This window comes from Sciurus vulgaris (assembly GCF_902686455.1).
Source record: "Sciurus vulgaris genome assembly, chromosome: 1".
Lineage (NCBI taxonomy): Eukaryota > Metazoa > Chordata > Mammalia > Rodentia > Sciuridae > Sciurus > Sciurus vulgaris.
This window is the reverse complement of record NC_136461.1, coordinates 11,698,341-11,726,042: the sequence shown is the minus strand read 5'-3', so window position 1 is coordinate 11,726,042 and position 27,702 is coordinate 11,698,341. Positions and strand designations below refer to the sequence as shown.

Below are 27,702 nucleotides of genomic sequence, written 5' to 3'. Positions count from 1 at the left end.
CTTTTAAAAACAGGTCTGTGGCTCGTTTGGACTGAAGTGTCACCGACAGGTGGGCCCCAGCCTTTTGCCTCCCAGACCCCGTGCACGTGGCGCGTGCACGGTCAGCAGAGGTCGTGACCTGAGGCTGTGGCGGGTGGGAGGCGAGGGGTGATGTCTCCAGGCCCTGGAACGAGGCCACCGGGGAGGGCATTGTGGGGCCCTGGGTGCTGGCCCGCTGGGGAAACTGCCCACCTCTCTCCAGCTCCCTGATGGACAGAGGAGACGGCCCAGGTGAGGAGAGGGGAAGAGGTAGGACTGCCGGCACGCGCCAGGTGTCCCACTGGGCCTGCCGCCCGCCTGGTGCCCACCTTGTGGCCAGCAGAAGCTGAGCCCGGGAGCTGGTGGCCGGGGGCAACTGGAAGCCAGGCTCCTGACTCCCCCCACCCCGTCCTCCTGTGGCCCAGAAATCAGGTCAAGGAGGCCACCAGGTGCAGAAATGCACATAGACGTTTTTATTGATCAGAGAGGCGACAGGCCACGGGGCGTTCTTAGAGCCCAGGCCCCCGGGCGCCCCGGCGGTGATTCCCCAGCCTGCACGCTCAGCGGGTCCGAGGCTGGCCTCCTGGGCTCCACCTCTCCCCCTCCCTCTGGGGCTCTTCCCCAGGGACTCCGGACTCCAGCCGTCCACTCTGAGGAGCGTCCTGTTCTTTCCCGGCTCAGCCTCCACCGGTCGCGATCGCAGGAGTGTGCTCCCGGAGGAGCGGGGTGCAGACAGGGCTCCTCGGAACCTTCTGGAAGGAGGATCCAGCTCCTTCCCCACCCACGTTTGCCGTGGCAGCTCCAGGTGCCTTGGTGTGCCGAGTGTCCCAGGCCCACAAGAGAGGGGCGGACTGAAGTCCAGGGCTGACAGCCACCACGGCCCTCCAGCCAGCCGGGGACGGAGGGCAGGCGGGCGCCCCTCCTGCCAGCTGCACACGCCTCTGTGACCTCACCAGGGCTATTAGCCTCGCCTGGCTGCTTCGTCCTTCCTGCTGCGGGAGGGACACGGGCCCACCACGGGGGCTTGCTCATGGGCAGAACCCAAGCCCCGTGCAGGGTCCCCGGGGGCCGAGGGAGAGCGGTGAGTCTCCCTCCCACTGCCAGCAGAGCGAAGGGGGATAATTAAAGTCTATTAAAGGAAATTAAGCCCCACCCTCGGCGATAACCGGATGGGCCCCCACCCCCTGCACAGTTGGAACACCCAGCTGCCTTCAGATTCAGAGTCCAAAATCCAAAGCCTGGGAGCCCCAAGCTCCGGGCCCTGAGATCGCAGCCCAGCCTCCACTGCCACCCTGGCCTCGACCCTCCTGCCCAGGCCTTCTTCACTGGCCTCCCTAGGCCTCACTTTGCCTTTCAGCACTTTTGAACCGGAAGCAGCCTGCTCTCATAATTAAAGGCTCTCTGGACAGGTAACGAGCACCCTGCGAGGATGGAGCTAGGCATTAAAGGGTTTCTGTTGCCTGCTTTTGTTATTATTGTTGTTTGTTTCTTTGTTTTTAAAGCCTGGGACACAGGGTTTTCCGGTCCCATCTGCCTACATACACCTGCAGGGTGCTGGGGATCACAGCCTGGGTTCCCTTTGGAAAGAGGACGCTTTGGATCTCCCTTCCTGGTCTTGCAGGAGCCAGAGGTCACTTGAAACCAGGGTCCTCGTGACACAGCCCAGGGCCTCTGACCCCCATGCCTGGTGTGAGCCCAAAGCCATCTGGTGCCAAATAGAGGGGGGCTCCCAGCGTGGCCACCTGGAGGCCACGGGGCTCCTCCTGAACATGCGGAGGCTGCCGACCTTCCCCAGAACCTCTGGAGGCCGAGGGGCTGGGGGAAGAGGGAGGCTGGTCCCTGGGCCAGGCGGGTCTCTGCCAGGCCAGGAAGGGTGGTGTCCGCCCAGGCCGCCACGTCCGGTGTCCAGCACACTCGCGGGCTCTGGAGGGTGGTGCAGAGGCCCCCAGGGGCACAGCTCCGCGTGGTCCCTCTCCTGACCCCAGGGGCCGGGCCGGGAGGGGCTCAGGGCGCCATGTGCCACCACTTGAAGGAGAAGGGCTGCCGGCGCACGTTGGTGCCGCAGTGGACCTCGCCCAGCAGCCTGTGGTAGGACAGGAAGTCGTCCACGAAGACGCAGCGCAGGCCCAGCGGCTCCAGCAGCGCGCGCACCCGCTCCTCCAGGCAGCAGTGGCCGTCGATGACCGGCCCGTAGGGCTTGGGGATGCCCAGGTGCCGGCCCAGCACCACCATGTTGACCTGCGGGAGAGAGGGCAAGGGCGAGGCTGGGCTGGCTGTGGAGGCTCCTGCAGGGCCCACCCAGCTCTGGCCACCGCCCCCCAGGGCCTGCCTCCTCCGCGCCACATCCTGGGGCACCAGGGCCGGGTACTGCTCGAGAACTGCAGAAGCCGAGAAGAAACAGGCCAGGATGGGAAGGGGGCGCTCCTAGCAGCCAGGGCTGTCGGCAGCGCGTCACCCCTTCCTCCAAAGCTGTCTTCCCTCTGAGAAAACCGTCCCACTATTGCCTTGTTCTTGTTAGAACAAGAGACTCCAGAAGCTTCAACAACACTCAGAACTACAAGGCCCATAGCGTCTAAGCCCTCACCAAGGGGATGCTTGTGCAGTAAGCAGCATGCTCTACTGTCCTTGGCAGCCCTGGTCATTGTGACATTTGCTGAGCATCTTCTCTTTGCCAGATGTTTCCTCCCTACATTTCCAGCCTTCCCTTGAAGCCGTGGCTCAGAGAGGTTGAGTAACGCACTGCAGCCACACAGCCGAGAACACTGAGACTGAGACCTGAACTTGGACTCCTGCCAGAGCAGGGCCACCTGTGGGGCTAAGGACCTGGGGAAGGGGCTGAGCCCTTGGGGACACTGAGTGTACCTGCAGTGGCACCTCTGCTTCCCCTGGTTGTAGCCCTCCTCACGTGGGGAGGGGAAGACTCCCCAGCGAAGAGTGTGGTGGCTTCTTTGGGGAAATCTCAGCCCCGTGGACAGCAAGAGGCCGTAAGGGGTTCCCCTGGACTCGCCCCTGAATGTGGAGTGGCCCCCTCGAGTCTGCCCTGCAGGGCATGGGCGTGTGGTCAGTCCCCTGGCCTTGGCCCTGAACTACCTGGGTGCCCACTGATGGCGGGGACATGCTGGGTGGGGCGACACGCAGGGCAGAGGGCAGCCTTGGGCCTCCCCCGTCCTCGGAAGCAGAGCCTGACTTCCCGAGAGCGCCATGGTGGAGAAGGGGCAGCACTAGCCGCCTGGGGCTGTTTCGGTGAACAGCAAGGCACGTTAATATTTCCGCTCTGTCCCCAGGAGCCGCATCTCAGTGCCCGGGTCCCTGTGGCTCTGTGGCCACCGTCCAGTACGTGTAGACAACATCGCGATCACATGGAAGTTCCAGTAGACGGCAGGCCTTCCTGCGGTGGGCCTCACTGGCCGTCACCGCTAAGGGGAGCTGTGTGGCATTGAGTGGGCCGAGGCCGGAGGTGCCACCAGCCTGCCACCGTGCCCGGGACCAAGCCCCCGACCAGCACGCCAACCATGGAGCTGGAGTGGAGAGACCCAGCCTCCAGACTTCTGCTCCAGGGTGAGGCCAGGTGCCACCGGGCCTCGCCCCTCTGCCTCCACGCTGCACCCTGTCCCAGGATTTGCTTCCATCCCTTGGCTTGTCCCACGAGAGGGTCTACCACCCAGGCAGCTGCGTGAAGAGGAGGGTCTGCCTCCCCCTGGGCCTGCTGCTCACTGCCACCCCAGCCGGCAGGCTTCCCCAGGGCAAATGGGCACTGTGGCCAGGCCTGCCCGACAGCATCGCTGGGCTCCTCCCGGTGACACACAGCTGAGGTCACACCTGCCCATCTGCTCGTCAGCTGCCCTGCTAATGAGCGCCAGGGAGTGGCCACCACTCGCCCAGCCTGCCTGAGGCTGGAACCCACCAGGGAGCCACAGTGGGGTCCGGGCGAAGGGGACAGTGCAGGCTCCTGCCCACGGGCGCCACTAGCACCCTCCCCCGCGGCCAGCGCCATGCCCTGGCCGTGCCGCTGGCGGGCTAGCGTGGAGCTGGCCGCAGCCCGCGTATCCGCGGCACCGCCAGTGGGGCCTCACCATGTCCGGGAAGAAGGCCTCTGCGTAGGCGCCCCGCAGGGTGAAGAGCTGGGGTATGTCCACGATGTCCTGCTCGGCCAGGCCCAGCTCCCGCTTCAGCACCTCGCGGTTCCAGTCGATGCACCTCTGGGGGCGAGAGGCCACCCGGGACACGGGGCGTCAGCGCCAGGGCCACCCAGGGCCAGGCCTGCACCCGGCTCTGAGCCCCGGAGCCGTTCCGGTGCCTCGTGGGCTTGTGCAATAGCAGACGTTGCTGTCCCAAGCCAGGGACGCAGAGGCCCCCGAGGCCCCGAAGGCACGGAGCTGGGACCTGGACCCTGCCTGTCCTTGTTGCCTTTACACAGCCCCAGAATCCCCGGCTGAGCGCCCGGTCTGCCTCCATGGAAGTAGGTCACTCCCCCCAGCGGGACACGCTGTCCCCACGAGAGCCCCCGGGCATGGCCCTGTCTCTTCCTCCGCCTGTGGGACCTCCTTCCCCCTCGTCCCCGCAGCCTGGAGACAGGCAGAGGCCCAGGCCGGCCCCACCCCGGGTGCCCGGGGCAGCTCTCCTGGAGGAGGTGGCCCGGCCTCACCTGCACGTGGAGGCTGTCCTTCCGGAGGCGTCCGTCTGCCAGCATCTCGTTAATGCTCCTCTTGGCCTTGTCTTTTAACCCTGCCGGGCAGTGACAGGTCAGGCTCGCCGGGCCCTCAGGCTGGGCCGGCGGAATCAGGCCAGGATGCCCCCCACCTCAGTGCCAGGGCAGCGGCAGATGCAAGGGGCCCCGCCAGGGCTGTGGGAGGACCTGGCAGAGGATCACGAGACCCTCGGGAGACACTGGGGACTCAGGGCCTGATAACCACAGTGCAGCTCCCTGGGTGACCGCCCACCGCGCACCTTAATACTGACATTTAAGCGATCCGCCGAGGGGCTCATTATCACCCCTGAGGACGAGGAGAGGAAACGAGGCACCAAGAGGCTCAGAACCCGCCCTTGGCTCATCCCACAGCTGAGAAGTGGCAAGACCAGGATCGGGCCCCAGGGCTGGTGACAAAAATGTCCCCAAGAGGTGACAGGGCGACGGCTCACTCACCCTCAAACTGGGCCGCCTCCCCGTGGCCCTCCTCCCTCTTCTCTTGGAACAGCTTGAGGCAGGCGCTGGGGCTGGCCAGGAGCAGCCGGAAGCCCTGGGCCAGAGGGCAGCGGGCTCAGGGGCAGGGGGCCGAGCTGGGCCCAGGCCGCGCCTGCGTGGGGCTCGCTGCTCGGTCGCCGTCCCCCCCAACACCGGCCACCAAGGCCGCCTGCCAGGCCTGCAGCACTCCGGGCTCCCACCCGGCCTGGACCTGCCGCCCTGGAGGCTTCCCGCTGCCCCCCAAGGCCAGCCCAGGCTCTCCACGGGCAGAGGTGGGACACGGCACTCGCCCCTGCCCTGGCGCCTCCTGCCACAGCCTCACCACCTGAGGCTGGAACCTCCGTCCTGAGAGGCCTCCGCTCCCAGGCGGCCTGCCGGGCCTCCCGCTACCCCTGCAAGGTGGAGGAGCTCGGAGGTTTGGGTGGCCGCCAGGGCCCCATCTGGACTTGGATCCCATTCCCACCGCAGACGGCGTGAGCTTGGGTGAGCTCATGGCCCCTCTGAGCCTCAGTTTCCTTACCTGTAAAACGAGGGCGATAACACGAGCCCCCGCCTCCTGGGCTTGCTGGAGGGTCACGTGGATTAAAGCGTGCGGAGCATTTGGCACATAGTAGGTGCTCAGCAAACTTTACCAGTTATGCTCAGTGCCATTCCTGGCCTCCTCCAGGAAGCCTCCCCTGGTTACTGCCACCTGACCCGAGGCTACCCTGCCCTGGAGCTCACTCTGGACACGGCTGAGCTGCTTCCCGGTGGCTTTGCCCTGGGGCATCCCTGGGGTCAGGCAGGAGCTGGGGGGTCCCAGGCAGAGGGGGCAGGCCATACCTTCTGGTCGGAGGTGGGCACAAAGCTCAGGAACTCATCCACGTGGCCCACGGAGAGCCAGTCCGAGTACAGTTGCACGGGCGCCTGCACCTGCTGGGCCCACAGAAAGTCGCGCACCACCTTGGCCATCCGCCGCCCGCCGGACCTGGCGGGGGGAGAGAGCGGGCAGTCGCCCGTGCCACTGTGTGCTGGCTTCCCGTGGGCAGCACACGGGCCCCCCCAAGCCGGGGTCCTCCGTGCCAGAGCTGGAGACGAGGCTCGGACACCAAGCCCAGGGCACCGGAGCAGGGCGGGGTGGGGAAGCTCCAGGAGAGGCCCAGAGGGGGCCAGTGCCATCCTGAGGCCCAGCACAAGACGTGGGCAGCCCCAGTCCCAGGAACTGGCCTTCACTCTGACGTCATCCAGGGTACCTGCCCTCCCCTCCCAAGACCCTCCTCAAGACCAGGAACCTGTCCCCGACTCAGAGAAGTCACAGGAGAGAGCTCCGGCAAGCGGAGGAGTGGAGGCCGACCCTCATTCACAGCCCGGATTCAGAGAGGTTAACTTCCCACTCAAGGGACACACAGCTTTTGCTCAAGATATGACCAGATCTGATAAGCCCCTCCCCCAGCCCCAGGTGACCTGAAGCACAGGCCTGGGGGGCCGGGGGCTTCGGTTCGGCAGCTGGTGCTGGGTTTGTTTCACTGAGGGTGCGGGGCCCTGATGCCCGCCACGGCTGCTGGCCTTTGAGGATGTGGCTCAGGAATCAGTTTTTGATGCCGCTCTGAATCTCGGCCGCTCCAGAGCTTGAGAACCACTGCCGGGCAGCTAGGGGCTTAGAGCAGGGGACGTGAGCCAGACAGCAGTCCCCACTGTGGGGGAGGCACACTGTGCAGGGGAGGGACCCTCGTGTCCCCATTCTCAGGTCAGGCCGCTGAGGCTAGACAGCCTAAAGGTGACTCGCCAAAGTTCAGAGCGCCTGGGGGGCCCGGCCCGTCCATCTCTGCTGGCCAGGAACACGCACACGGACGATCTGCTTAGATGCTTTTCCACCAGTAAGCTTCATACGAAAGGATCCCATTTCTGGCCCTGGCTTGTCTGGCTGAAGGACAACCGTGGACACACCAGGCCTGCATCGGTGGTGGCTGGACCTTGAACAGAGCTGAAGCCAGTCCTGCCTCCCTCCAGCCGGCCAGTGACCCTCCCTCCCTGGATAACTGGGGGCCTGTTCCTGCTGGGCTCCCTTTTGCTCTCAGACCATGTCGCTCTGCTGGTAGACCTGGCAGCCCCGCGTCTCACAGAACTGCTGGGTCTGAGGCCGACCTGCACAGCCATCCCACCCGGGACCCCCCACCCTCCTGTGATGCTTCTCTTCAGTTCCAGACCCAGGGGCCCTGCTGACCCTTGAACTCAACAGGCAGCTCCTGCCTCAGGGCCTTTGCACATGTTCTCCTCTGCCTGGAGTTGCCCCCTCTCTGTGGCCCCAGGGCTTCCTCTCTGGTCTCCTCTAGGTTTAACTCAAGGTCACCTGCTTTCTCTAAGAGGCCTTTGAAAATGGCAGCAACCTGGCACCACTGGGCCTGTCTGGCCTGCTTCTGAGTTACTATCTCACCGCCCGCTGGACCGCAGGCTTTCTAAGTTGCTCTCTGGGGAATCCGGGCACCTCGCCTTCAGACACACTTCAAAAACATTTACCAACGAGGGAGATGCTCCGGACAGCGGGCAGCAAGTGGCCCAGGATCTGCGTGTCCCTCTCTGAGACGCTCCCCCGCCCTCTGGAGGCAGGGGCATGGACAAGAGGACCTGGGAGGCACCAGACTTGTCTCGGCCTCACCAGGAAAGCTGCCACCAGGGGGCGGGCTTGCTCAAAGAATGTTCTCAGGCCGGCCGAGGCCCGAGGGCCGGGGCTCACCCAGCCCGCCGGCAGCAGCCCTGGGGCTTCAGGACCCCACGTCCTGAAGAAGCCGAGGCTGGGCGACGCGGAGGCCCGTGCGCACTGCACGGGTCACGGTCTTTGTCTGCTAGGTCGGCTGGTTGCCTCCTCTTCCTGCCGAAATGCACGTAGGTTCCCTGCCTAGGCAGAAGCCCCGGCCGGGACTCGGCAGCGGACCCAGCTGCTAGATTTCAGTTGGAAGCCAAGGAGAGCTGGATTCTGGCTGTACCATAAACAGGCTGTGTGACGCTAGACAAGAGCTGCCCTCTCTGACCCTCAGAGTCCCATTTGCCCACCAACGGCCTTGTTCCCAACCCTTGACCGCTAATGGGCTGGGGCACCGCCACACTGGAGCTCCTCCCAGGGTCCTTCCCTGTGCCTGCGAGCGCCCAGGGACAGCGGGGTCGGGCTCTGCTGGCTGGTGAGGGAGGTGGGCAGGGTGGGCTGGAGGGTGGCATGGGCTGCAGTGTCACAGAGACCCGCAGGGACGTGGTAGAGTCCCAGACTCCTCCAGAGAGCCTCTGCTCCTCCTCGTCCTGCGTTCTCCAAGTCCTCTGGCCCTGAGACAGGGTCCCCAGGCTGCTGGAGGCAGGACAGTGTCACGGGGCGTCTGAGCCCAGGACCCCAGCTCCCAGACTGTCCCGCGCCTGGGCCCGCCTGAGCCCTGCCTGGGGTGGACACCTCCGCCTTACGGCTGCCGTCCGCAGCCCAAGGACCTGATTCTCTGGCCTCTGCCCAGCCTGGCTCCTGGCTTCACACCCTTGACCATGACGGTGACGTCATCGCGGCCCTGTGGAGCCCTCGGGTGCCGCGGGGTGGCCCAGCCTCCGCAGCCCACAGACTCCCGGGGCTGCTCCTCACCCCGGTCCCTGAGCCTGGGACTCGGTAGATTCGTGCAGGAAGGCCGTGGCTGGACTCCCTGTCTGTAAGTGGGGACAGTGACACCCAGCGGGCAGGCTGTTGTGAGGTGGGCAGGGTGACCCGGGCAACGCTCTATGCGAGCAGCACACAGTAGGTGGTCAGTGCGTTCCAACATGCGTCAGAACAGACCCACTGCGGGGGCAAGGACCTCGGCACCTCGGCTCGCGCAAGGTGGGCAAGGTGCCGTCTGGCCCCAGGGACGCCCACCGTGGGGCTGGGGACCCCCAGGCTCCTCCTGCGGACGAGGAGTCCCAGGCGAGGACGGTGGGCGAGGGTTTATTTAAAATGCGTCCGCACGGCTCAGCGACGGTCCCCGTGCCTTCAGCCCCAAAGCGCCTGGGGTGAGCACCTGGCTCCTGGTCAGGCCAGATGGGAGACCCACCCCAACTGCGCGGCTGGCAGGCGGCAAGACCAGGACTCAGCCCAAGCACATCAGATCCCAAAGGCTGAGCTCCTGACGCATGGGTCCCTCCCAAAGCCACAGCAAGACCACCTGAGGCCGGGGCCTCTCCGCCCAGGGACACTGACTGGGCGGGAGTCTCCGCAGGCCGAGCGGCTCCCTCTCCGGGAACCTCAGCCCTGCACCCAGCATGACTCGGTGCCAGGGAACCTCTGCACCTGGTCCAGAGCCCTGGGGCCACCCAGGACACCACAGGAGGCTGTGTGGCCTTCCCTGCACCGCCTGCCTCCTCTGGGCCCAGCAGAGGCCAGCCAGGGCTTGGGGACAAGGTGGAAGACACCCAGGCCCCATGCCAACCCCCACAGACGGGAAGGGGCCCTGGGGCTGGCCCGGGCACTGCCTCTGGGCAGAAGCAGGGTCCCTGAGCACCGCTTGGCCCCCTGCAGGCGGGGTGCGGGCCCACGTGGCCTGGCCCAGCGACACAGTAACCTGTCTGGGCACTAAGCCCCACCGACCTTGTTCCTACCCGTCCGGGCTCCCCAGGGTGGGGCCTGCCAGTCACTTGTCACCTCAGCATCCGGCCAACCACTCACGGGCAGCCACCTGCCCTGGGCGCTTGTGACCTCTTGGCCCTCGGGAGCTGCAGCCAGGATGGCAGAAGTCGACGGGTCCCCTGCCCGGCCTTTGAGCCAGGCTGTCACCCCCGCCCGGCCCGCTCGTCCACTCTGGGAGAAGAGAAGCCGCCTCTCCTCGGGGCCTCTGGGAGGCACGTGTGAGCAGGAGGCCAAGCTGAGGGGCCCAGGCTCCAGGTGGCCCAGCAGGCCATGCTTGGCTGCCAGCTTTCTCCGGACTCCGACCTTCTGAATGGATTCCAGGACCCTGAGCTGGCCCCTCCAGGGACTGAGGCCGGGGTTAGGGGAAGGCCCGCGTCCCCAGCCCTGCCCGGCTCCCCTGGCCTCTCACTTGGGGAAACTGTCGCCGATGAGGATCCGGCCCAGGGGGTACTCCCGGCCACCCACGGTGACAGGAGGGCTGACGTCCAGGTTGCCGAAGGAATCCAGACTGGAGGGGCCGGCGTAGAGGATCTCCCGGGTCACGTACCCAAAGTCGGGACCCTGGAAGGAGCAGCGAGACCCACCCCAGGCAGGAGGCGTCAGGACAGGAGGGAGCAGCCCGGAAGGAGGCGGCGGCTGAGGCCACGCTGAGCAGCCCCCCTCCCTTTCCCAGCCCCGCTCCCTGGCACCGCGGGTTAAAGTCCGTCACCAAGAGGGAGCTCGCCCTGCAGGGCTCCTGTCTCCTGGCCCCGGGCTGGGGCGAGGGTCCCTGCTCCGTTCCCCCACGGGCTCTGGGACTTCCTCATCATGGCTCCCTCCTGGCCAGCACTGACCCAGCAGGCAGAGACGGGGACCCACCTCAAAAGGCAGTGACCCCAGAGGCAGCCTGTCTGGTTTTGTCCATTGATGCCACCCACTGACTCACGGAACGACCTTGGGTAAGTTACCCAACCTCCCTGAGCCTCAGTTTCCTCATCCATAAAGTGGGGATAACAAAACAGGACTTAATAATAGCACAGAGTGCTCCGTGGATTAAATGAGGCAGTCCATGGAACGCTAGGGAACAGTACCTGGAACTCAATACCAATGGCAGGTGCTGCTGCTGCCTCCTGTGCACAAGAGGTAGCCTAGTGCCTGGCATGTGGTAGGGGTTCAGAAAACATTTGCTATCTGAAGACAGACCCCCCAGCTCTTAAAAGCAAAAGCCACAAGGACTCACTAAGGGTCCATTCTCTCCAAAAAGAATTTGGTCTCCCCAGGGCTGCTCACTCTGTTGATTCACCCCCAAAATGAACTTTGCTGTTCTACACCTCCCGGGAGGGGGAGGGCGACAGTTGGTCTGCAGGTGATTCTATCAGAACCCCTGACAAAGCCTCCCAGGGACTCCCGGGCTGCTGACGTTCCTCCTGCCGCCTCCTCCCAGCCTGTCCCTAGGACCAGATGAGACCTGACCCGGGCTCCCCACTCTGCCACCCACCAGGATCTTCTTATAGGGGAAGTCCCGCAGGCCTCTGTTCCGGGGAGAGTCGAAGACCACCGGGAAGGACTTGTGAGGGGCCTCGATGTAGCCAAACTCCATCTCGTCCTGGGAGGGAGAGAAGGCCACGGTCACTTACAGGTGAGCCTACTGGACCTGGGGAGGGACGGGCAGCAGCTCCTCCCGGGCAAGCGCCCAGGGCCAGCGCGCCAGGAGGGAGCAGGCACCGAGCGCACAGCGGCCTGGTGCCAGGGGACGGAGCCTGCCCGGCCCTTCTCGCTGGCCTCCTCTGCCCACCTGGATCCAGCGGTCATTGCGATTCTCCACCCGCGGACAGACCACCAGCTGGCAGTCGGCTTCTGAGGCCAGGCGGGCCATGTCGCCCAGAAACTTCTCGTTCGAGCCGTGAGAGTCCATCACGCTGTAAGGACCAGGCAGGGGGTCGTGACGGCGGCCTGGGACTGCGGCCTGGGACCCTGGCGTCCCTGGGGGAAGCTTCAGACCCGCTCCCTGCCCTGGTCATGTCCCAGGTCGGGCCAGGAGGCACGCACACGAGGGGTGGGCCGGGCCCTGCAGCCCAGGGGCCTAGCACAGGGGCCAGCGTGGGCCAAAAGGAGGAGGCCTGGAAACCTGCTGGGCGCACTGGACCAGGTGGGCAGAGCCGGCTGCTTGGCTGCGCCCTCCCGGCCTCCAGATTCATGTCCGGCTCCGGGGCAGCCTTTCCCCTGCTCCGACCCTGGCCGAAGGCTGGGAGGGTCTTCCCGTGGAAGCCCACCCTCCCACCAAGGGCGGCCGGGGCTCAGAGTCGGCCGAGGGCCCGGGCCTGGGCGGGGCTGGACTCGTGGGGCCTGGAGGCTGGGTCCCTGTGTCCTCCATGGGGACATCAGAGGAGGCCAGGGACCCTGTGGCCTCCAGCAGCCTCAGCAGGACCTGGCCCTGCTGCCCACACCAAGCCCAGGACAACAGGACAACCGGCTGTGCTGACCTCCGGGACGGCGGGCCTGAGCACGGGGGGCCGCGGGGGCCGCGGGGGGCTCACCTGCACACGTACAGCTCCAGCGGGGGCTGGGTGCTGGGCGTCATGATCCAGGGGGCCACGCGGAAGGCCACCGTGTCTGTGAAGAGAGGCGCCCCCGGCAGGGGCTGCGGGCAGAGGAAGACTCAGCCGGCCCGAGACCCCAGACCGGAGAGGCCGCGGCCCCGCCCAGCACCTCCTCCGAGCTGGCCCCCAGCCCGGCTCCCAGGCCGGCCCTACGCACCCCCGCGTCCATCAGACTGACGCTGAGGGAGACCAGCCCCGCGAAGTCGGCGTCGGGGAAGGCCAGCCCCTCCACGTGGAACCGGATCTCCCGCTCGCCCGGCCCCCGCTCCACCTCGTAGGACTGGCGCTGCGGCCCCAGCACCTGCTTGTAGTTGGAGAGCAAATTCCCGCCTAAAGGAAATCGGAGTCAGGGCCAGCGCGGGGACAGTGTGGGGCCACCAGGGAGGGTCGGCTCTCCCAGGGCCAGGAATCCAGGAGCCCTTTGTGGTTAGGTCCACTTGGGTTCCTCTCTAAGCTCTTCCCTGCAAGCTGTGTGGCCTTGGCTCAGTGGCTCACCCTCTCTGAGCCTCAGTTCCTCTTCTATAAAATACAAGCTTTAAACTGGATAAGGAGAGAAAAGCACTGGCATAGAAGGTGACAACGGCCCAAGTGTCCGGCCACGGAAGAATCTAAGCGAAATGCGCTACGTCCAGAGGACAGGATGTCAATCACCCATAAAAAGTGCCAGGGTACCGATAAGCTCCGCACCACGGGGGCAAAGGACACTGCCGGGGAAGGAAGCCAGGTGGGGGGCCACTTCCAGAGGGCAGAGCCCTGCCAGCAAAGCGGCCTGGCAGGAGCTGGAGGGGAGGGAGGGGACCTGCTGGCGGGCGGGGCTTTCCTGGGGACGAGGTGCCGCCAGCACGCCAGGCTGGCCAGGCGGCCCCACTCACCCCGCGCGCAGAAGACCCGCACTCTCCTGCAGTCAGACCAGGGCGCCTTCAAGACCAGCCTGTGGCTCCGGAAGAGCTCGTCGGGGCCGCCGCAGCTCAGCAGCATGGGGGACATGTCCTGCAGGTCTGGGGGAGCAGCCCTTGAGGAGGCCGCCCACCAAGGCCCCCCGCCTCCCCCGGGCCCACACGCTCACCCTCCAGGGACATCAGCTGGCTGTTTTCGAGGTCGGGCCCCCTGGACCTGTCACTGTCCTTGTCACAGTTAACCAGCAGGATAGCCCCGTAGCCCTCAGGGCCCCAGCGCCAGGCTTTCTGTGGCAAAACAGGAAGGTCAGTGGGAACAGGGAGGCTCCAGGGAAGGACTCTGGATGTGGCCTGGGCTGGCCTGTTGGCTTGGAGAATCTGTGTTCTGGGTTTGCTCAGAGATTTAAAGAGGGATCTTAGACTTGGGGACCGGAGTACGTGGTTAGGCCTCACCTTGTGCAGTGAGCAACGTGCACAACCACACACAGTGCCTCTGCCCAGCCATTAATCACACTGGAGGGGCTAGGCTGACGTTGCCACACACAGAAACGGTCCCCAAACCTGGCTGAGCTTTGTCCCTGCCTGGGGGACAAGCTGCCCACCCTGGACTTGATGAGGTCCAGGGGCTGGAGAATCCCTGGAGATGCTTCCTGTCCCAGCGCTCTGCCCTGCCGGCCTACGTCCAAGCCGAGGTGGGAAGGATGGCTGGAGCTGGCCTGTCCTCACCACTGTCCCCAACACACACCCACTTTATGCCACCAGACCCGCAGACGGGCGCAGTTGTCCCACTCTAGAAGAGGGACGAGAACCTATCGAAGACCGACCCCAGGAACACAGCTGCCCTCCAACCCCAGGTGACTTCGCAGGGCCGTGCCAGCCTACATGGCACTCGGTGGCACTGTCCTCCACCTCTCTGGGTAGATGCCACCGTGCGCCAGGGCTCAAAACCTGACTCGCATCATACCCCCACCTTCCACCTGGACTGAGCTTCCTTGTGCAGTGAGCGACCTGCACAGCCTCCCGTGACGGCCCTGCCCCACCTCATCCACAAAGCCTTGTGGTCCCACTGCCTCTCTGGGTCCTTCCCTCTAAAGCTGCTCCTGCCACTCCTTCCAGGACAGCTTCCAGCTACTTCCTGTGGTGTAATGCTCTGAGCCCACCCCATTGTGCTCTTCGCTCTTCCTGGTCCAACTGGGGCCGGCTACGATAGCCCCCTTACCAGGAGGTCATTCTGCCACCGAGCAACCTTGTAGGGAGCACCCACCCTGTGTGGGTCCCAGAAACAGCTCCAAAACCGAAGAGGCAGCAAGCAAGAGAGCCGATTCCAATTCCAAGTCGGCACAAGAGACCAGAGAGATCAAGCGGTTTCCGACAGTCACACAGGAAGAGGCTAATGCGCTCTGGGGCCCATTCGGCCATCCCTGGATGGGTTCCCTCACTGCCCGTGCCATGGCCCTGGGGATCCATTCCCTCTGGAAGGGGGCATCCCCGGTCTGCCCGTCAGCCCTGGTCCCGGGGTGGCCGGGCAAACCCCACCTTGTTACGGCTGCCTCTCTTCGCCTTGCCGACGCGCGCAGTGTCCACGTCCAGGGAAACTTCTGGAAAGGGTGGAGAGGGCGCCTGTCTTCACACTCTCAGGTCCAGGTCCCCAAGCCTGACCCTCCCAGGGCCAGGAGGCACCCGCCAGCCCAGCCCTGGGGACCGTCCCCTACACGCGGAGTCCCTGTGGCTCTGGTCCAGGGTGACATTCAAATCTTTGCTCTTGAGTGACTTGCTAGTCTCTGAGTGTTGAGATGGTCACGTAGGTGGCCTTGGGCTCCCAGGTCACTTGCTGGTGGCCCCCAGCCCTGGCAGCTGGGGACTGGACTGAGCCCTGGGCTCTGGGCAAAGGGGCCCTGTGGCCTCCGTGGTCCAGTTTGGGATTCCCAGGTACAGGGGCCACCGTGGCTCGAGCCCTGGTTGCTGGACAGGGGGTTCTTTAGACCCCGTGGCCCTAAGTGTGGCTGGGCCTCCACCCCTGAGGTTCCAGATGGCTGGAAGGTCCCTGCAGAGGCCAAGCTCCCGAGGGGCCTCAGAGGATGCGTCCCAGACGGCAGGGAGCGGACTTACCCACGCAGGTGAGGAAGAGCACACTCTGGCCCAGGGCGCCGCCCTCCTGCTGCCCCAGGTAGGACACCTTCACCTGTGGGGGCAGAGGAGGCCCTGAGCCCGAGCCACGCACCACAGGCTGGTGCGGACAGGTACTTCCCACAGCCCTGCCCAGCGGCAGGGCCGCAGGGGACACCCAGGGCCGGGGAGTCCGAGGGTCTGGGGCTCCGGCTTGGGTGCAGAGCTGCCTTCTCCAGCAGGAGCTGGACTGAGGAGCCGGGAGGACGGGGGACAGGAGACCGGCCGGGGAAGGGGTGACGCGGCCCCTCACTGTGCGGCAGACCCCGCGTCGAGCCCTGCCCGGGGCGTCCTGGTGAGCCCAGGACCTAAGAGGCCGCTGGCAGTGAGCAGAGCAGGGCATCGGCCTCGGCTCCCAGCCCTGCTCCCATCCACCACTGGCCCTGGCCTCCCTCTGCAGGGAGAGGGGGCCGTGGACCCCCAGGCAAGGCGGGCTCCTGGGCTGAGTGGGCAGGAGACCTGGGCCCAGGCGGGTCCTGCTGTGCAGCCACGTCTGTAGGGAGGGACCCTGCAGGGTGGCCGCGGGTCCAGAGGTGGAGGAGGGACCGGCAGGCGGGGCTCCGGGGGTGCCCACGTGGTGCAGCCACGCTTGGCAACTGTGGAGCCGGCGCCAGGCAGGTGATGTGTGGACGGCGCTGTGGGCGGCTCTTCCCGGGTGGGGGGTGAGGGGATGGGCCCTGACAGAGGCCCCAGCCTCTTACCTTGAGGTCATTTAGATCCTTACTGGCTTTGTCTGCCTTTACGACGACATCCACGTTGGTGTCCAGGGGCCAGTGGGCCTCGCCTGTGGGCTTTGTCACCCGTGTGGAATCGTAGACCATGAAGACCTCCAGCTCGGAGCTCCCAGAGACCTCGAAGCTCTTGGCGCCCTCGGGCACATCACTGGCAGAGAAGGGGTGAGGATGAGACCCAGGGACTCAGGAGAGCGGCCACCGTGGGGGGTGGGCTGGGCTGCCCAGCTGCTCAGACCTCACCCCTCACAGCGGGTCTGAAGACCGCCGCCCAGTCCTCAAGTCTCACTTTGCTCTCCAGAATTCCTGCTGGTCCATAAGGCGGTCCTGCCTCAGGCCCTTTGCACTGGCCATTCTCCTTACCTAGACATAGACCTGGCTCGTTCTCTCAAACGTCAGGGCTGCGTTTGAATGTCACCACTCCATTTAATGCCACACCTTGCCCACCCCCAAATGCCCTTTCCTCTCGCCCTGCTGGGATTCTGTTTGGGGGATGGGTCCCGGGGATTGAACTCAGGGACACTGGACACTGAGCCACAGCTGCTGGGATTCTTAGCCAGGCCTGTCATGGTCCCTCCCCATGCTGGCTGGGCTCCGTGCGCACTGCTGCCTTCTCAGGACTATGCAGTGCCTGGCAGCGCAGGAGGGGCTCGTGAACCTTTGTTAACAAGCGAATGGACTCCCCTTCCCATACGCTGCAGGGGGTCCTTGGGCTCGTGGCAAACTCGGGTGGGAACATGGCACTTGACCGACACAGGGTCCAGTGCCTCTTCTCTCCAGCCACCCGACACCAGGGCTCTGGGGTACCAGAGTACCACCAGCCACCCCAGCACGCGGGTCGGGACCAGCTCTGGAGAGGGGTGCCCTGCACACTCAGGCCACGGGGCACCGAGGGTCGAGCCATGGGGCCCCTGGGGCTGCAGCTTGTCCCCCATCACCCTCACAGGGGAGCTGGGGACTCCAGCCTGGTCTCGGGGCTCCCCTGGGGAGGGAAGGTCCTCTCTTTTGCTCCTCCCTGCCTCACGCCATGGCGGAGCCCTCAAGGGCACCCCAGAGCCTGGTCCACCCAGAGACGTCCACCAGACCACAGAGGTGCCTCCAGAGGGTCCTTTACATACACCGCCGTCCTTTCCCGGACCCCTAAGAGCCCACGCAGTCCTTAAATCCTCCCCGACCCCTGCGTGGTCACTCTGTCCCCAACTGCGGTGACCAGAGTCACGGTTCCCACACCACAAGTCCCCACTTCACAGCTGAGACAGGAGCGGGGCAGGGACCCCAGAGCCCTGCGGGCTGCCGGCAGGATCTGCTCCCCCACCCGAGCCTCCTGCTCCTCCATCCCCACCAGCCAGCTGCCATGTCTGCAGGAACCCTTCACAGAGGGCGTCCACAAGTCTCCACAGGCCGTCCTCACCCTCCTTAGGTGCACGTCTTCCAACCGCACCACAGGGTCATCTTGGAGAGTCCCCTGGGCCTGCTCTCCAGGGCCAGCTCCTCCCGCGCCCTCCCACCTCTGGGCCCGGCGGGTGGGACGCCTCCTCCCCTCACTGACCCTCCCGGATCCCGTCTTTCCTCAGTCCACGAAGCCCCTGCGTGGAGCCTGTCTACGGAGACCCGGTTTAGACCACGATTTGACAAGTGCTGGTCCTCTCCCCAGTGAATTCGTGATCACTAAATCTGATGTGCAACCTGATCGTGGGCTAAGACTTCTGTTTCGAAAGAGGCTGGTGGGCGTCACTCACTCATCAATGACAGTCACTTCCTTGCTGAATCAGATGGCATTGCGAGAACCCCAGCGTGACGGTTAGAGGCGCCACTCACTTTTAAGTTGCAGCTGCGTTCTTGACCTTGCCTGTCACTCTCTCACAACCGACGACATCATGAGACTCTCACTTGTAGCGCTGGCCGGTTTCTGTGGTGTAAATATTCCCCATACCCTGATCCAATTCTCGGCTCCGTACCTTTCAATGTGGAGTTTCAAAGACAGACCCGCTCGTGCCCCACTGTTTCCACCCGACACGAATCATGGAGATCACCAGGAGGCGGTGAATTGTCAGTGCTTAGCGCCTTTGTCCTTAAAATATAAATGGTCCCCTGCTTCCTGTGACGGCTTGGCTTATCATCTTTGGCTTTACGATGATGCAGAAGAGCATCCACCGACGGTCACTCTCAGTAGAGCGCTCAATAAACTCCACGGGATGCTCGGCCTTTATTATGAAACGGGCTTCTTGTTGGACACTGCCGGGAGGCCAGGCTCAGCCGCCATGCTAGGCAGACACGGCAGGTGATCGGCATTGGCAGAGTAGGAGACTTTCAGCTTGGTGGGTGATTCCCCTTTTTGATGGCTCATTGGGCTGTGACGCTCTGGCTCAGAGCCTTTCCACCAGCCTGTGGCCACCTGGCTGCCAGCCCTTCCCTGCGTCCCCACGTCCCCGTCCTTGCTCCTCTTCAAGGCCGTGGTCCCCTTTGTCTGGAACATTCATGCCCAGCGCCTGGTGTCCTTCTCAGGTCCTCCCGGCCGCCCCTTGCAAGCTCTGCCCCCAGCTTCCTCCTGACCCGTGCTCACCAGCTCATCTCCCTCCAGGAAGCTGCTGCTTCTGTGGTTTTTATCCGTCTGAGACACTACTGTCACCCCAGTGTCCAGCTCAGTGCCTGGAGTGGACCAGGAGCTGGTGATGGCATTACAGATGAGTAACTGTCAGGCCGGCCTGGGAGCCGGGAGGGTCTGCGCTGGGATCTGGACCGGCTCGCTCAGGCCCCAGAGCTCAGCCCGCACACCCCCAGAGCAAGAGTGAGCAGGCTGGGGATGAGGCCAGCTTGGAGGGACCCTGCTCCACCCCAGATACTGCTGCCACCACAAGAACAGGGCTCCTGGGAGCCAATCCTCAGCTTTGGTCAAAAATAGACCTCTTTGAACACAAGCCTGGCCACACAAGCCCTTATTTGGCGTCTTGGTAAGAAATAAATAATAATAAAAGGAGGGAGCCTCGCACAGCCTCCTGCAGTGCGGACCTGCCTCTGCCCACCCCAAACTCTCAGTAGGTCCTGCAGAGCAGGCCTCTCTGGGGCGGAGCTCCTGCTGGCCAGCAGCTGCCAGGTGAGCGGGCGCAGGTACAGGGCTGAGCTGGGGGGGAAGCCTTTGCCCCTGGGCAGGAGGCAGCTGATGGGCAGCCGTGACGTCCGTCCAGGTGGTCCAGGTCCGGGCAGGTGCTAGAGGACGGCGGGGTCCCGGGGCGGGGGCGGAGGGCCTGGGCTTCTCGCTAGGGGCGGGGCGGGGGCGTTTGCAGCCTCGGGATCTCACTGCCTGGGTGTCCCGCCTGGTCCTCGCCCGGCTTCAGAGACCGGCTTGCACAGGTTCCCAGGTCTGTGGGCGGGGCCACGGATTAAGGGACAGGCCGGAGGAGCCTGGGGTGAGGCCGGTCACCGCAGCGGGATCCGCCCACCCGCTGCCCCCTGCTGCTGGCGGCCCCTTCTGCACCCCTAGCTGCGCCCGCGTGTGGGTGCAGCCCCCAGGCCACGTGTGCAGTCCCCGCGTGTCCCCAGTTCACCGGGAGGTGACACCGTGGGTTTGAAAGTGCCCTGTTAAAGTCCATTCCGGACCTGTAAGCGCCGGCGCAACCCTGACCACCGTGTCCACCGCCAGCGCCTCGGAAGCCCCGTCCCGTCCCACTCCTGCCGCGGGTCCGGGGAGGGGCGGGTCCGGGGAGGGGCGGGTCCGTCTCTTGCTTCCCTGAAACCAGCTCCAGACCTGGGCTCTGCGTGGAGTGTGGCCTCCAGTCTGGTCCCTGAACGGCTGTGGGCCTCGACTTCTCCCCTCTGTGAACGGACACGATGCCACAGCTCCCTCCTGGGGCAGGCGGTGCCTCCGCAGCGGACCCATGGGGGTCTGGGGCTGCTGCGACTCTCCCACAGCCCCTCCCACTCCGGACAGGACCCTTGTCCTCTCCTCCTCCCCAGCCCTGGAGCAGATCACCCTGTGACCCCTCGCAGGTCATCTGTGCCACCGGGGCAGTGTTGATTCACCCTGCAATGTCCCCCACCCTGTGCCCAGATCAGGGCCTGTCACACCAGGTTCAGTGGAGAGGCAGCTTCAAGGAGGACCGAGTGGGTTCTTAGAGAAGCTCACCAGAGGAGGCGGAGGTGGGGCAGGGCAGCTAAGCTCAGGTAATCCCCAGCCCTGCCTTCTGGCTCCTCTGCCTGTGCCCACTTGCAGCCACAGCATGGGGTAAGTGCTTCCTGGGTACTGTTGGGGCGGGGAGGAGCCTGAATTTTCAAGCATTTGCTCTGCGCATTTAGCTTTCAGTACCCATGATCTCATCCAGGCTTCCCAACAGTCCTTCTGGGGAGGCGGTACTGCCCCATTTAACTAATGAAGACATTTTCTCAGAGAGGTTAAGTAACTTTCCTCTGGTCACACAGCTGGCAAAGAGAGCAGGGAGCAGCAGGTTTGTGTTCTGTTGCGGGCTGTCCTGGCCAACATTAAAACGAACGTGTGCCCTGAACATGCCTGGATCAAACAAGAGGGGGGAGGTAGCCCAGGACGGAGGAAGGAGGCAGGAAGAGGTTGAATCTGCACAGCACAAACTTCTTGGCAGGGAGACCTCAGGCAGGATGGGGCCCCAGAGGCAGGTCCCCACCACAGACCCGACCCTTGCAGGGGCAGAAGTCAGAGCAGGCTGAGAGGATGGCACTGGTGACCTTCCGGTCCCTGCCTGCCCTGGGATAAGCAGACAGGAGCGTGAGCATGTGAGTTAGGTCAGAGGGACCTGTGCTGACCACGGCCAGCCCCCTGACCAGAGCAGGACTTTGCTTGAACATTTCCCATGATGACTGCTCACTCCCCTCTGGTGCAGCCAGTCCGTGACCCTTGGGCCAGGAGCTGAGGATATGGCCGGGGAGCCAGGACCTACCGCAACCCCCAGGCCCCACAGACTCAGGTCCCCAAAGTCAGCAGCCCGCTGGGGCACACGGAGCGCCATCAGGACTGTGGGCTGTCTCCACATGCTCTCCTGAGCACCTCCCATGGCTCCGCTGTCACATCGGGCAGCAGGGACACAGGGAAGAGGGACCACGGGCCCAGCCCTCTAGGGTGGTACCTCCGGGTCCAGAGGGTCCTTCCTCCGCTCCCCATGCCCAGGTGCTGCCCGCTGAGCAGGGAGTGGTCACTCTTCCCCAGTGTACAGAAGCAGAACGGAAGTGAAGAGAGCAGTCACAGAAGGTGACCGTGGCAGAGCTGGGAGCTGACCTCAACTCCCCAAAGCTCCTCTTCTGCCCTGCCCCCACGCGCCCCTCACACTGACCCAGCAACATAGACCATTGCCAGATAATGGGCTCTCCTGGGGTTGAGCTCCCAGAACCTGGAATCACGCAGGCCTGGGTTCCAACCCCAGCCCTGGCATTTGTGTGCTGTGTGATTTTTAAAAAGTCTCTCAACCTCTCTGTGTCTGTGTCTTTGCACAAGGGGATCATAGTCGTTCCTGCCTCCTGGCTTGCTGAGGCTTCATTGAGATACTGCAGCCAGTGCTTCAGACGGTGCTGCTGGCACACGGCCATCGCTGCCAGGATGGCGGGGAGGTGCAGGCCAACCAAGGGAAGGGAGGCCCCAGGGCCTGTGGGCAAGAGGGACCTGCACCTCCCTTCACTCCTACCTGACCAAGAAAACAGATTCGGTATGTGACCCCTGACATGGTCTTACTCCCAAGGAGGGAGGGAGCTCACACAGGCAGGCACAAGCCCAAGAGAGCGGGGTGCAGGGCAGGTGCTGGGGCGTCTGTAAGACAGCCTCAGGCAAAGAGCAAGGGGAGGGGAGGTGCCCCGCGGTGGAGGGCAGCTCCGGCCTTGCCCTGGGTCCTTATCTGGGGCTGGCTGGGCGGACAGAGGTCAGGAAGGGCCATGCGGCTGCAGACTCACACGCAGGCGTCTTCTCAAAGTCTAGCATCCCGCAGGGCGTGGCCCTGTCCTCTCCTTCCCCGAGATAGTGATCGGTGCTGGCTGCCTCATGCCCTGTCATTGCTCAGGAGGGGCGTGCCCAGGGCGCCCAGCTGGAGGGCCCAGGCAGGACAGGACTTCCCTGAGCGGAGCCCTGCCTGCCCGGGCATGGGGGCAGGCAGCGGGCAGCTGTCCCTCACCGGGTTTCCAGCAGAGGCAGAGAGGGGCTGGGGACCGGAGCAGCCACAGAGAGCGGACCCTGAAATCAAAGCCCGCATCGTGAGGGCCTCCCTCCCCCGAGTCGGTCTGTGCTCCCTGGATTATGAAATTCCTCATCTGCAAAACGGCAAAAATAAAGTCGCCAACTTCAGACGTACAAAACATAGGTGGAGTCGTCCCTGCCTCGCCCAGGAGAAGATAGGCTCAGAGAGGCCAAGTGACTGGCTCCGGTCCACACAGCCTGCAAAGACCAGACCCACGTAGCCGGCGGCCATGACCTCCAGCTGTCCTGCTGTCAGACGGCCTGAGCGCTCGGAGCTTCCTCCTGAGGAGCCCAGGCAGCCTGATGCCTCCGACGGGACCTGGTGGGGAAGAGCTGTCTTGCCTCCTCCGCACCCGCCCCCTTCCCTCTGGCCAGCAGCCCGAGTGCCTGGCCAGGTTCAGACACCAGCTGCACCCTGCAGGGCCCCACTGTGGACTCACCTGCTCACCACTGGGCAGGTGGGGGCCGGGCGCCATGAATGGCCAGGAGGCGGGGCAAACGGGCTTGCTCGCGGGGCTCCTGTGGACTCGAGGCAGGGTGCCCAGGGCGCATCTGGAGGCCGGACCCCAGGTCCTCAGCCCCGAGAGGCCAGGCCCCTGCCAAGACCCACAGGTCCAGTGTCCTCTGCACGCCCCAGTAGAACCTCCGGCCTTTCCTGGCCAGTCGCTGGGGCTCCCCGCCAAGCCTCCTCAGCTGGGGACGTGCCAGTTGCTTCCACCGGCCTCCCCCACCAAGGGGCAGGACCACTGGGCAGAGCCAGCAGCAACCTAGAAGCGGAGCGCGGCGGGCACCGTGGGGAGGAGAGCGCTCGGGTCGCGGAGGAAGTCACAGCACAAGCAGAACCAGCCGCACTCCCTGCACCCAGAACCCCCACGGGGTCCGCCGGCCCAGAAGCAGGAGAAGCATTGGGCTGACCACCGTCCCTCCCATCCCTGCCTGGCGAAAGAGGAAGCAGACGGAGGGGGACTGGCCGGGGAGCGAGGGGCTGAAGGAGGAAGGGACACTGCTGAAGCTGAGCAGTGAGAGGACGGGAGGCCTGAGGGGCCAGCGCAGGACAGAGGGGGGACAACCCATCTCAAAGTGGCTGGTGGTCCCTGGAACCCAGGAAGGTGGACCATCTATCGAAGCCAGGGCGCTGCCTTCTGCGCCCTGCCTGAGGCTGGTGCTTCCCGCCTGCAGGACGCTGGCCCGGCCGTCCCAAGCCAGGCTCACCACCCGCAAGCCCCGGGGCAGAACCCTCACGCAGCCTCACATTTTCCAGCAACCCTCAATCTTCACCTTTGAACATCGCTTCCAAATAAGGGTGTCCTTCCTGCCACCGCCATGCAGCCACCAGGGCAAGAAGGGCGTCCCCACCCAGCACCCACAGCCCGTGGGTCACCGGGACCCGTGTCCTCACCAACCCGTCATTATCCCCCAGAAGTCCGGTTGTGCCTCATTGTGCCTCTGCGAGTTCGAGTCAGGCATAAACAACGGGGCGCTGGCCACCCCTCCTCCAGCCCCGCAGGCCTTTGGATGCAGGGGAGCCCAGGAAAGGTGCTGGGTGGTTTTCCTGAGAAGGCCCGGCATCCTCCCTCCAGAGAGAGATCCCTCCACTCGCTAACCTGAAGGTCCATTTTGCCTTCTCTGGGTGAGGCAGACACAGGAAGATCCAGGAGAGCGTCCTGGACAATGGCCTGCCCTCAGCCTCTCCCTCCCCAAGCCCAGCTGCGCATGTGGGTCTCACCTGGGACCTACTCTGGCTTCCGGACAAACAAGGAGGACCATGATGGGTCACCCCGTGGATTCCCCAAGATGCCCACCCACTCTCAGTTGGCGTGAGCCTTTGAGGGTCACCTGAAGTCCCCAGGCAAGAAGAAGGACAGCAGAGCATTCAAGCCAGATCCAGGGATTCAGGTTACTGAGCTAGCCCACTGTGCTGTGGGGCAGGGTAGTGAGCTAGCCCACTAGGTTGTGGGGGTTGGTCAGAGTGATGAGCTAGCTCACTGAAGAGAGGGTCAAGATGGTGAGCTAGCCTGCCGGGGTGGAAGGTCAGGGTGATGAGCTAGCCTGCTGGGGTGTTGGGATCAGTGGAGATAGCCTGGTGAGTTGTGAGGTTAGGATGATGAGCTAGCCCACTGGGACGTTGGGGTCAGCGTGGCCAGCCTACTGGGGTGAGGGGCGGGGCCAGCAGCATATGCTGAGCCAGGGGAATCCTAAGGGATCCTGGGGCTGGGCTACCCCAGGGCACACGATTACCCCAAACACAAACATTTCTCCAAATAACCTGTGCATGCAGCCCCTGGGGGAATGAGTCACTTCCGGTGATGTCACTCTGCACACCCGTCTCCGGGGCGCTCAGTGGCAAGCACGGCTGCTCTTTGGGGCCTCCCCCGCTCCTACCAGCAAGGCCAGTTTGAAACCCCTCGCTGACCCCAGCTGGAGCCGGCCACCCGGCAAGGGGATGGGGAAGCCCCAAGTTCAACGCTCACCGGCAAGTCAGCCCTCCCTCCTGCCCGGGCTCCTCTCGAACCTTCCCGCTCCCCAGAGGCTGCGGGCCTCACTGGCAGGAGGCCCCTGCTCAGAGCTGCAGAAGAAACTCCTGTGCTCTGGTCCAGACTCTGGGTAGCCCTGGCCCTGGTCACCACCGGCGCCCCGGGGAGGGTCCAAAGGTCTGTGGGGGGCCCTGGGCAGCATCCCCACCCAGTTCCAGCTCTGGAGGGGGCTGAGGGGCTTGTTGCTCCCTAGGAGCTTCACAGAGAGCATGCCCTGTGCCACCACACATGCCCGGAGTTGTCCCGGCCCCTGCCACCTCCGAGGAGCGGTGGGAGGAACAGGTGTGGAGAAGGGAGCCCCTGAGCCCTCAGAGAAGGAGCACCTGCCCGCCGGGGCCCCGCGTGCGCGTGGGCTCATCTATCCTCTCCCTAACTTGTTAAGGTCGGCATTTGTCCAGTGTGGAAACGGGCTCAGAGAAGTACAGCCGCTTGCCCTAGATCACACAGCCAGCGTAAATAGAGCCAGGATGAGAAGCTCTATTCACCTCCAGGGTCTTAGTGCTTTACTTCCCTGTGGGATTGCAGAGGGGACCCAGCTCATCTCGTGGGGCCCAGGAATGCAGCCCAGAGAGGGCCAGAGTCTTGGCAGGAAGTCAGCAGCAGAACCAGGACCAGAGCTAAGCCCTCCTGGCGCCCTGTCAAGTGCCTCTGGCCTGAGTCAGAAGCAGGACACGGGGCCTAGGGAAGAGCCGTGCCCCTGGATGGGAATGGGGATGGGCATCAGGAAGGTGGGAGCCCATTAGGGACTCCCTGCCCGTCACGGTGTTAAAGTGGGATTGACAGATGAAACGGAGGCTGCTCGCTGCTTCCGGACTTTGGCCTAACAGCAGATGTGGGTAGTGTAAGTGTGACCCGGGCAATGTGTCAGACAATTATTTGGCACTATGGGTGCAACTCAGTGGTAGGGCACTTGCTTTTCCTGAAACAGGCCCTCGGCTCCATCCCCAGCACCACACACTCACACAAAGTATATATGTAGTATATATTGGGGGGGCGGTACCCCAAACTCAAGTTTAACTGGGCAGTCAATATTTTTGTTCACTAAATCTGGCAGCCCTAAAAGAACAGGAGGAAACAGGATTTCCACTGAATACGCAGATCCAGGATAACCAGCCTCCCCATCGAGGCCCCCAGCAGAAACTTCTCAGGATCTGGCCTCCAGGGCTCTTCCCCCAGCCCTGTCACAGGGACCTCAGGCCACCGCCTGAGAGAGGGAGAGGGAAGTCTTCTGGGGCTCCCCTGAGGCCAAATGGGCAGCTGGGCTCAGCACTGATTCACCCCACCAGGAAAGTAAGGACTGAGACCCAGAGGAGCTCAGGTGCTGCCTGGTGACAGTCCCCAGTCCCCAGGTCCTTCTGTAGGGGAACTCTCGCCCCGGGCCCCCAAATGCCAGGGACCCAGCCCCACCTGTCCAGGAGGGACACAGTCCATAGAAAGTCTGTCAGTCCCCCAGAGAGCACCAGGTCCAACTCCCTCAGTGGCAGGTGGGGAAACTGAGGCTGAGCCAGGTCCTTGAGGCCCCATCTGAGCAGAGCCAAGACAGGGAGGAGCTGGGCCATCAGCAGAAGCTGATGTTACAACTTTCTCCTCAGATGTCACCATTGCCACTATTGTCACCACCCTCAGCATCACCATGCCACCATCACCACCACCACCTCAACCCATCCTCCCACCATCATCTCCACCCCACCACCACCTCCATCCCCACCATCATCATCTCCACCATCATCACCTCTACCATCATTTCCACCAAACCACCATCTCCATCCCCACCATCGCCACCTGTACCACCATCACCTCCATCCCCACCACCATCACCACCATCACCACCATCACCACCTCTACCATCATCTCCACCCCACCACAATCTCCATCCCCACCATCATCATCCCCACCACCATCACCACCTCTACCATCATCTCCACCCCACCACAATCTCCATCCCCACCATCATCATCCCCACCACCATCACCACCTCTACCATCATCTCCACCCCACCACAATCTCCATCCCCACCATCATCATCATCCCCACCACCATCACCACCTCTACCATCATCTCCACCCCACCACAATCTCCATCCCCACCATCATCATCATCTCCACCACCATCCCCATCTCCACCACCTCTACCCCAACCATCTCCCGGCAGCCCGGGACCCTGGCAGCGCTCCAGGCTCATGCCTCTTATATTGAGTTGTCCCCTAACCACTCCGTCCGGATCTCAGTCACCCTCGTTGCCCCTGGCTGGCCTCTGAGGATCAAACGGCCACACACCGGAGAGAGAGGGGGAGTTGGCAAGAATTGGGGGAGGGGAGGGGAGGTTCAGATCTCTTCTGACCTTGAGCAACAATTCCTCCTGGAGTTCCCCCTCGGGCGTCAGACGCAGAGCCCAGAGCCTGGCCTGGGTGTCACAGCTGGAATCCTGAGACTGGAGGCTGAGGTCCTGACCCAGGGCCGGAGCCAGTGCCCAGACTGCTCGCACCAGACCCCAGGTCCTCCCGCAGGCTGCACGGCCTCCTCTGCAGTTGGAACAGGCCCGTTGCCTGGGGCCCCATTCCAGCCCAGCCCTGCAGCCAGGTGGGCGCCTCCCGGCCGGCCCTCACCTGCGGATGTCCACCAGCATCTCGACTCCCGCCACACACACGGCGGACGTGGGCCTCTTCAGGGACAGCTTCACAGCTCTCTGCGGGGCCATCTCGCCCCCTGCTCCCCGCCGCCAAGGCCAGCTCCGGCCGGGCACCCCGGCTCCCCAGCTCCTCTCCGGGGCACCTGGCCACAGGACAGAGCGTGAGTTCTGG

The 27,702-nt window shown here is 64.2% G+C and overlaps 1 protein-coding gene across 1 annotated transcript; it reads right to left on the bottom strand.

Moving 5' to 3' along the window:
- Positions 1-468: 468 nt before the first annotated feature.
- On the bottom strand, positions 469-27,702 carry PADI1 (peptidyl arginine deiminase 1). The gene is made up of 16 exons (XM_079109540.1): positions 27,508-27,702; positions 16,152-16,332; positions 15,394-15,466; positions 14,821-14,882; positions 13,455-13,572; positions 13,261-13,386; positions 12,546-12,718; positions 12,326-12,429; positions 11,584-11,707; positions 11,287-11,394; positions 10,219-10,370; positions 6,023-6,167; positions 5,162-5,255; positions 4,664-4,743; positions 4,092-4,217; positions 469-2,256 (listed from the first exon to the last, which is right to left on the bottom strand). Exons 1-16 carry the CDS (start codon positions 27,597-27,599, stop codon positions 2,023-2,025), a joined length of 1,992 nt encoding a protein of 663 aa, XP_078965666.1. The 5' UTR covers positions 27,600-27,702; the 3' UTR covers positions 469-2,022.